At 44.7% G+C, this 10,000-nt stretch overlaps 1 protein-coding gene across 1 annotated transcript in view; it reads right to left on the reverse strand.

Moving 5' to 3' along the window:
- Nucleotides 1-10,000, reverse strand: part of LOC306819393 (ryanodine receptor 2-like) — a 30,452-nt gene that overhangs the window by 992 nt on the left and 19,460 nt on the right. Inside the window, exons 15-19 of the mRNA XM_079373190.1 lie at nucleotides 8,379-8,429; nucleotides 7,525-7,624; nucleotides 7,348-7,427; nucleotides 922-998; nucleotides 677-750 (exon numbers count right to left, since the gene is read on the reverse strand). Of these exons, the coding sequence (XP_079229316.1) occupies nucleotides 677-750; nucleotides 922-998; nucleotides 7,348-7,427; nucleotides 7,525-7,624; nucleotides 8,379-8,429 (382 nt within the window). The remainder of the gene's footprint in view (nucleotides 1-676; nucleotides 751-921; nucleotides 999-7,347; nucleotides 7,428-7,524; nucleotides 7,625-8,378; nucleotides 8,430-10,000) is intronic.

Below are 10,000 nucleotides of genomic sequence, written 5' to 3' on the forward strand. Positions count from 1 at the left end.
CACACTGTCCTCCATCTACGTGCAGCACTCACACACACACACTGTCCTCCATCTACATGCAGCACTCATACACACACACTGTCCTCCATCTACATGCAGCACTCACACACACACACTGTCCTCCATCTACATGCAGCACTCACACACACACCCTGTCCTCCATCTACATGCAGCACTCACACACACACTGTCCTCCATCTACATGCAGCACTCACACACACACACTGTCCTTACTGCCTGCTGTGGACGACTCTGCATCCTTCTGTGTTGTTGTTTTACATCACGATCAGATCACATCACATTCAGTTGAATAAAATATTCTGTCTGTTTTCAACAGGCTGATGGTTGTGACAGCTCCTTAAACTAACCTTTAACCTCAATACTGCACCTATCGTAACGTGATGACACACACACACACACACACACACACACACACACACCTGTAGGTCGTACATCAGATCACAGGTGGTTCATCAGGACAGGTAACTGTGACACTTTCTTTTACAGGTAATGAGAAACACTCCTCAGACTGATGACAGGATGGAGACATAATGAAGATAAACACTGAAGCTTCATTCGATCTAAAACAATGAACCAGGTGTAAAATGTTCAGTGTTGTACGACATCTCTGTGAACCCTGACAAACACATCCCATCATAAAACATACTGTACTGACCTGATCCCTCCTCGGTCACCATGCCCAGACCTTCTGCTTTGTTCTGACGCTCGAATGCATTCAGATCCAGAACACTGAAACACACACACACACACACACACACACACACACACACACACACACACACACACACACACAAGACAGATCGGAAGTTTGAACTTGTTGAACTGAGTCAGTCACTGAAAGTGTCTGCAGGATACACACTGTCAATACATACATAATACTATCAGGGTTTGTGTTTGTACCTGCAAGACTGCATGAGACCAGCCAGACTCTGGAAGAAACCCACGTCCTTCTTATCCTTCAGATAGTCCAACATTTTCTGTCAAACACACAGAGAGTCTGATTTAAGACAAGAGTCCAGCAAAGAAACATGACTACACCACGAAGAGAAAAACCTGCAGATCTTCACTCAACATTTAAACCAAAGATCTTCACTGAACATTTAAACCAAAGATCTTCACTGAACATTTAAACCAAAGATCTTCACTCAACATTTAAACCTGCAGATCTTCACTCAACATTTAAACCAAAGATCTTCACTCAACATTTAAACCAAAGATCTTCACTGAACATTTAAACCAAAGATCTTCACTCAACATTTAAACCAAAGATCTTCACTCAACATTTAAACCAAAGATCTTCACTCAACATTTAAACCTGCAGATCTTCACTCAACATTTAAACCAAAGATCTTCACTCAACATTTAAACCTGCAGATCTTCACTCAACATTTAAACCTGCAGATCTTCACTCAACATTTAAACCAAAGATCTTCACTTAACATTTAAACCAAAGATCTTCACTCAACATTTAAACCAAAGATCTTCACTGAACATTTAAACCAAAGATCTTCACTCAACATTTAAACCAAAGATCTTCACTCAACGTTTAAACCAAAGATCTTCACTTAACATTTAAACCAAAGATCTTCACTCAACATTTAAACCTGCAGATCTTCACTCAACATTTAAACCAAAGATCTTCACTCAACATTTAAACCAAAGATCTTCACTCAACATTTAAACCAAAGATCTTTACTCAACATTTAAACCAAAGATCTTTACTCAACATTTAAACCAAAGATCTTCACTCAACATTTAAACCAAAGATCTTCACTTAACATTTAAACCTGCAGATCTTCACTCAACATTTAAACCTGCAGATCTTCACTCAACATTTAAACCAAAGATCTTCACTGAACATTTAAACCAAAGATCTTCACTTAACATTTAAACCAAAGATCTTCACTCAACATTTAAACCAAAGATCTTCACTGAACATTTAAACCAAAGATCTTCACTCAACATTTAAACCAAAGATCTTCACTCAACATTTAAACCAAAGATCTTCACTCAACATTTAAACCTGCAGATCTTCACTCAACATTTAAACCAAACATCTTCACTCAACATTTAAACCAAAGATCTTCACTGAACATTTAAACCAAAGATCTTCACTCAACGTTTAAACCAAAGATCTTCACTGAACATTTAAACCTGCAGATCTTCACTCAACATTTAAACCAAAGATCTTTACTCAACATTTAAACCAAAGATCTTTACTCAACATTTAAACCAAAGATCTTCACTGAACATTTAAACCAAAGATCTTCACTCAACATTTAAACCAAAGATCCTGATATCTGCAGGATGTGTGGGTCAATGTGGAAAAATGTATGAAAAGTCTTTGGAAGTGTCTGTTATGTTTGAGCAAGAAACTGAACCACACGTGTGATGTTGAATCATGTCTCAATGAGTGGGCCTTCTCATCTGATGTATACACTTTCATCAACGTGAGCCATCTGAGTCTGAGGAGTCTTATAGTGTGGACTCAAGTCCGATCATTTCCTCGACAATCTATGAAGTGACAGACATGTCACAATCATATCTGAGATGACACAAAACCAACGTGGGCGGGAGTATCGGACAAAATCATTTTATTGGTACAAGAGGTCCCTATTTGTAGATGTGCATGATACAGCACACTTTTACAATATTTTGTAAATGATTCCGTGGATCACCAAGCTATGGTTCGCAGGACCCCACTCTGAGAATCACTGCTCTGTACAACATGTGTAAGGCAGTAAACTTTATTGATAGAGCACCATTCAAGAGCAGACATCACAAAGTGCTTCACAATGACTTCTCACCTGTGCGCCGACGTGAGTGGCCGCACATTCAGTAGCTCCGTCCCTGTCGCACTCGTCTGATATGTTATTCGTTTGTTGTGGCTCTGTGCCAACTTCTACGTTTATAGTTTTTATAGTACACCTTCAGTGTATAACTTTATGTATCCTATGGATACTTTTTCGTGTTTTCGTGGAAATAGCAGCGGAAAACTTTCCTATTCAAGGGAAACGCTGCTCTCGCTCCGGTCAGCGGGACAAGCCGGCATCGTTCACCCGATACCAGAGGAGCTGAGGCAGCGGTACAGAGGCTGTAGAGCCGGGGCTCTGGTAAGGGCTAAGCTCGCGGCTAAGCGATGGAGGTACAAGCCCTCGGTTCCGGTGATAGTTATGGGGAACGTAAACTGTCTAACAAACAAGACAGACGAGCTGGCTGCGCTTGTGAGGAACAACCGGACATTTAGAGAGTGCAGTTTAATGTGCCTCACAGAAACCTGGCTGACTCAAAACACCCCAGATGCTAACGTGGATCTACCGGGCTTTACTACAGTGAGAGCGGACAGAGACACGAAACGCAGCGGCAAACGGAAAGGAGGAGGACTCGCGCTGTTTATTAACACCAGATGGTGCCACCATGGACATGTTACTGTGAAGGAGGCAACGTGCAGCAAAGACATCGAGCTGCTGGCGGTGGGTCTCCGTCCTTACTACATGCCGAGGGAATTCTCTCACGTGATCGTACTCTGTGTCTACATTCCTCCCCGGGCACACGCCGAAACTGCGTGTGACGTCATCCACGCGACCACCTCAAGATTACAAACGCTGCACCCTGATGCTTTCATCGCCATCTCAGGGGACTTTAACCATGTTACTTTGAACTCCACACTACCGGACTTTCACCAGTTTGTAAGCTGTCCCACCAGGAAGAACAGGACAATAGACCTCCTGTATGCAAACGTGAAGGACGCCTACACTGCCACCCCGTTACCACCTCTGGGTAAGTCCGACCACAACCTGGTCCTACTCAAGCCACAGTACAAAACTATGATCCAGAGACAACCGATAACCACACGCACCTTCAGAAAGTGGTCTCCCGAGGCAGAGGAGGCCCTCAGAGACTGTTTTGAGACCACTGACTGGAGTGCCCTGCAAGAGACCCATGGTGATGACATTGAGGGGGTCACACACTGCACAACTGACTACATGAACTTCTGCATGGACGTTGTGGTTCCCACTAAAACTGTGCGCTGCTTCCCGAACAACAAGCCCTGGATCACCAGCGATGTCAAGGAGATCCTTAACAGGAAGAAAAGGGCATTCAAGGAGGGAGACCAGGCAGAGCTGAAGCGGGTGCAGGGGGAACTCAAGGTCAGACTCCGAGAGGCAAAGGAGGAGTACAGAAGGAAGGTAGAACAGAAGCTGCAGCAGAACAGCATGAGAGAGGTCTGGGAGGGCATGAAAACCATCACAGGCTGCAAAAAGAAAAACAACAACGCAGAAGACGGGGACCCTGAGAGAGCAAACCAGCTCAACTTGTTTTTTAACAGGTTCGACAGCCCCGTCGCTGCAGCCAGTGCCTGTCCCCCCAGCACCCCTCTACACACCCCCTCCCCCCCTCTACACACCCCCTCCCCCCCCCAGCACCCCTCCTCCCCCCCCCAGCACCCCTCTACACACCCCCTCCCCCCCTCTCACTCCCCCCAACACCTCCACCAGAACAGATACAACCTCCAGTGACAATCCATCCCCCCTCCCCCCCACCATCACCAGAGACCAGGTGAGCAAGGAGCTGAAGAGACTCCGCCCCAGGAAGGCAGCAGGCCCAGACAAGGTGTGTCCCAGGATGCTAAAGGCCTGCTCTGCTGAGCTGGGGGAGCCACTTCAGCACATCTTCAACATGAGCCTGCGGCTCGGGAAGGTTCCTTTACTCTGGAAGACCTCGTGCCTCACCCCTGTCCCCAAGAAGAAGAACCCCAGTGAGCCAGGCGACTTCAGACCAATCGCTCTGACATCCCACGTTATGAAGACCTTCGAACGGCTGCTGCTCCAACACCTCAGACCCCAGGTCCAACACGCACAGGATCCCCTGCAGTTTGCATACCAGGCAAAGGTGGGCGTGGACGATGCCATCCTCTATCTTCTACACAGGGCTTACTCTCATCTGGACAAAGGGAGCAGCGTGATGAGAATCATGTTCTTTGATTTCTCAAGCGCTTTCGACACCATCCATCCCCTCCTACTGAGAGACAAGCTGACCGAGATGAGGGTGGACTCGCACCTGGTGAGGTGGATCACGGACTACCTCACAGAGAGACCACAGTACGTCAGACTGAAGGACTGCACATCTGACACTGTGGTCAGCAGCACTGGAGCACCACAGGGGACCGTGCTCTCCCCCGTCCTGTTCACCCTGTACACCTCCGACTTCCAGTATAACTCTGAGCTCTGCCACATGCAGAAATACTCGGACGACACTGCGATAGTTGGTTGTGTCAGGGATGGACAGGAGGAGGAGTACAGGAGCCTGATCGAGGACTTTGTGACGTGGTGCAGTGCCAACCATCTGCAGCTAAACACCTCCAAGACCAAGGAGATGGTGGTGGACTTCCGAAGGAAGAAACCACATCTTGAACCTGTTTCCATCGGCGGGGTCGACGTGGAGGTGGTCAGGACCTACGGGTACCTGGGGCTGCAGCTGGATGACAAGCTGGACTGGTCGCCTAACATGGACACTACCTGCAGGAAGGGACAGAGCCGTCTGTACTTCCTGAGAAGGCTGGGGTCCTTCAACATCTGCAAAAAGCTGCTGCAGATGTTCTACCAGTCTGTGGTGTCCAGTGTCCTCTTCTACGCAGTGGTGTGCTGGGGAGGAAGCTGCAAGAAGAGGGACGCAGCACGCCTGGACAGACTGGTGAGGAGGGCCGGCTCTGTGGTGGGTACAGAGCTGGACTCACTGGTGACAGTGGTAGAGAGGAGGTCTCTGGACAAAATGCTCTCCATCATGGACAACACACACCACCCTCTGCACAGCACCTTCACCGGGCAGAGGAGCATGTTCAGTGACAGACTGCTGTCACAGCCGTGCTCCACAGACAGACTCAAGAACTCTTTTGTCCCCCTATAGGCCATAAGACTGTACAACACTTCACTGTCACGGCAGGGAAGAAGCGCACGGTGATCCCTGGAATCTTTTTTCACTTTTTTCTCACTCCTCATCTGCACTGCTGACCTCAGAGTCAGCCTCCAGTTGGACACTGTAATGCATATTGATAGTCACCTTACTGAGCACTGGTCACTTTAATGATAATCACCCTAATCATGTCTGGTTTCATCCTACTGTTGTGTTATGCTACATCTGTAATTGTTGACATGATCACCCTAACTAGGTCAAGTTTCACTCTATTGTCTTCAACACTTAATGCTAATCTGCTCCTCAATAGTTGGGTACTCAATGATAATCACCCTAACCACTCCTGGTTTCAGGTTATTGTCTAGGACACTTAATGCAAATCACTGCTCCTTTAAGTTGGTGAGCCAATTTACATTCCTGCATTGACTGTTTAATGACTGTACTCACACCTCTGGCACTACCTCAAACACCTCTGTACATGCACATGGAACTAGTTTCTAGAAGGTCAGCACTTTGTTTCTAAGGCTCTTTAACTGTTTACAGGTCTCTTTTAACCAACACATGTTTTTCTCTCCTCACAGGTTATGTACATTATGCTATATTAGTTTTAAGTCTAACTGCTAATGCTAACTGCACAGGTTTAACCTGTAATTATGTTTATTCTTAGTCACATAGGGGCTGCTATATCTTGTTTGGGGGATTTTGTATACGGGGGGGGGGGACAGCGGGTGTGTATTGTAACTAATGTCTTGTGTCCTGCCTGTCTGTATACTGCTACTGGATGCCTTGAATTTCCCTCGGGATCAATAAAGTATCTATCTATCTATCTATCTATCTATCTATCATAGAAACATTCAGATAAATCAAATAGAGACTGATCAAACAGTGTGAACAGAAGGGTCTTCAGCCGCTCTTTAAAAGTGTCCACAGAGGTCCCGACTCTCAGTTATGGGGGAACACAGTTCCAACATTTAGGAGCCACAACCTCAAAGGCTCAGTCTTCTTTGGTTTTTAGCCTTGTTCGAGGAACAAGCAGCAGACCCTGGTCAGAGGACCTCAGGGACCTGCTGGTGTTATGAGACCTCAGCAGCTCATTGACATAAGATGGGGCTTGACCATGCAAGGCTCTGAACACAATAATAAGAACTTTAAAGTGGATTCTGAACCTGACGGGGAGCCAGTGTAAAGACTTAAGCACAGGTGTCACATGAGACAGTCTGGATGGCTGCTGGTCAACAGCTTAGCAGCATCATTCTGGACCACTTGTAGTCGATTCACAGAAGTGACACTAAGATGTGTAAACAGAGCATCAAAATCATCGAGTCTAGATGAAGCAAATCAATACGGGTAAGCTGCATGAGAATAAACAGGCGCTAATACTATGACAGTCACCACTGAGGAATAGTGACATACCTGTTGGACAGTCGAGTTTCCCCCATTCAGGATGGCAATGCCCAGCTTCAGGGTGGATGCCACCATCAGACCCATCTCACCTGTCACACATTGAAAGAGTGGAGTTTCAGATTGGAGTCTGAGCAGGTATCACTTGAACATGTGAAGAGTTAGAGTCACTTCATCATCTGAATGAACCTTTGCTGGCACTGATGGTCTGAAGAACCATCTCTGCTGCTCCTCGGTCGTGGAGACGAGCCTGCTGATACAACAGCTTCTGTTTCTCCATCTCCTTCTCCTGATCAATACAGAGAGAGACAGACAGGTGATAAGCAGACAGACAGGTGATAAGCAGACAGACAGGTGATAAACACACAGACAGGTGATAAACAGACAGACAGGTGATAAGCAGACAGACAGGTGATAAACACACAGACAGGTGATAAACAGACAGACAGGTGATACGCAGACAGACAGGTTATAAACAGACAGACAGGTTATAAACACACAGACAGGTGATAAGCAGACAGACAGGTGATAAACACACAGACAGGTGATAAACAGACAGACAGGTTATAAACAGACAGACAGGTGATAAACACACAGACAGGTTATAAACAGACAGACAGGTGATAAACAGACAGACAGGTTATAAACAGACAGACAGGTGATAAACAGACAGACAGGTTATAAACAGACAGACAGGTGATAAGCAGACAGACAGGTGATAAACACACAGACAGGTGATAAACAGACAGACAGGTGATAAGCAGACAGACAGGTGATAAACAGACAGACAGGTTATAAACAGACAGACAGGTGATAAGCAGACAGACAGGTGATAAACACACAGACAGGTTATAAACAGACAGACAGGTGATAAACAGACAGACAGGTTATAAACACACAGACAGGTGATAAGCAGACAGACAGGTGATAAACACACAGACAGGTGATAAACAGACAGACAGGTGATAAGCAGACAGACAGGTGATAAACAGACAGACAGGTGATAAACACACAGACAGGTGATAAACAGACAAACAACTTACTTCAAAGCTCTTGACTTCCTCTCCATCCTCATCCTCTTCATCATGACAGCTCTGAGAAAGATAATACAGAGAGAGTAAAGAGAGAGAGTTAAACACACACAGAGTAAAGAGAGAGAGTTAAACACACAGAGAGTAAAGAGAGAGAGTTAAACACACAGAGAGTAAAGAGAGAGAGTTAAACACACACAGAGAGAGTAAAGAGAGAGAGTTAAATACACAGAGAGTAAAGAGAGAGAGTTAAACACACAGAGAGTAAAGAGAGAGAGTTAAACACACACAGAGTAAAGAGAGAGAGTTAAACACACAGAGAGTAAAGAGAGAGAGTTAAACACACAGAGTAAAGAGAGAGAGTTAAACACACAGAGTAAAGAGAGAGAGTTAAACACACAGAGTAAAGAGAGAGAGTTAAACACACAGAGAGTAAAGAGAGAGAGTTAAACACACAGAGAGTAAAGAGAGAGAGTTAAACACACAGAGAGTAAAGAGAGAGAGTTAAACACACAGAGTAAAGAGAGAGAGTTAAACACACAGAGAGTAAAGAGAGAGAGTTAAACACACACAGAGTAAAGAGAGAGAGTTAAACACACAGAGAGTAAAGAGAGAGAGTTAAACACACAGAGAGTAAAGAGAGAGAGTTAAACACACAGAGTAAAGAGAGAGAGTTAAACACACAGAGTAAAGAGAGAGAGTTAAACACACAGAGAGTAAAGAGAGAGAGTTAAACACACAGAGAGTAAAGAGAGAGAGTTAAACACACAGAGAGTAAAGAGAGAGAGTTAAACACACACAGAGTAAAGAGAGAGAGTTAAACACACAGAGTAAAGAGAGAGAGTTAAACACACAGAGAGTAAAGAGAGAGAGTTAAACACACAGAGAGTAAAGAGAGAGAGTTAAACACAGAGAGAGTAAAGAGAGAGAGTTAAACACAGAGAGAGTAAAGAGAGAGAGTTAAACACACACAGAGTAAAGAGAGAGAGTTAAACACACAGAGTAAAGAGAGAGAGTTAAACACAGAGTAAAGAGAGAGAGTTAAACACACACAGAGTAAAGAGAGAGAGTTAAACACACACAGAGTAAAGAGAGAGAGTTAAACACACAGAGTAAAGAGAGAGAGTTAAACACACAGAGAGTAAAGAGAGAGAGTTAAACACACAGAGAGTAAAGAGAGAGAGTTAAACACACAGAGTAAAGAGAGAGAGTTAAACACACAGAGAGTAAAGAGAGAGAGTTAAACACACAGAGAGTAAAGAGAGAGAGTTAAACACACAGAGTAAAGAGAGAGAGTTAAACACACAGAGAGTAAAGAGAGAGAGTTAAACACACAGAGTAAAGAGAGAGAGTTAAACACACACAGAGTAAAGAGAGAGAGTTAAACACACAGAGTAAAGAGAGAGAGTTAAACACACACAGAGTAAAGAGAGAGAGTTAAACACACAGAGAGTAAAGAGAGAGAGTTAAACACACAGAGTAAAGAGAGAGAGTTAAACACACACAGAGTAAAGAGAGAGAGTTAAACACACACAGAGTAAAGAGAGAGAGTTAAACACACAGAGAGTAAAGAGAGAGAGTTAAACACAGAGAGAGTAAAGAGAGAGAGTTAAACACACACAGAGTAAAGAGAG

Source organism: Symphodus melops, assembly GCF_947650265.1.
Source record: "Symphodus melops genome assembly, contig: scaffold_298, whole genome shotgun sequence".
NCBI classification, from domain to species: Eukaryota; Metazoa; Chordata; class Actinopteri; order Labriformes; family Labridae; genus Symphodus; species Symphodus melops.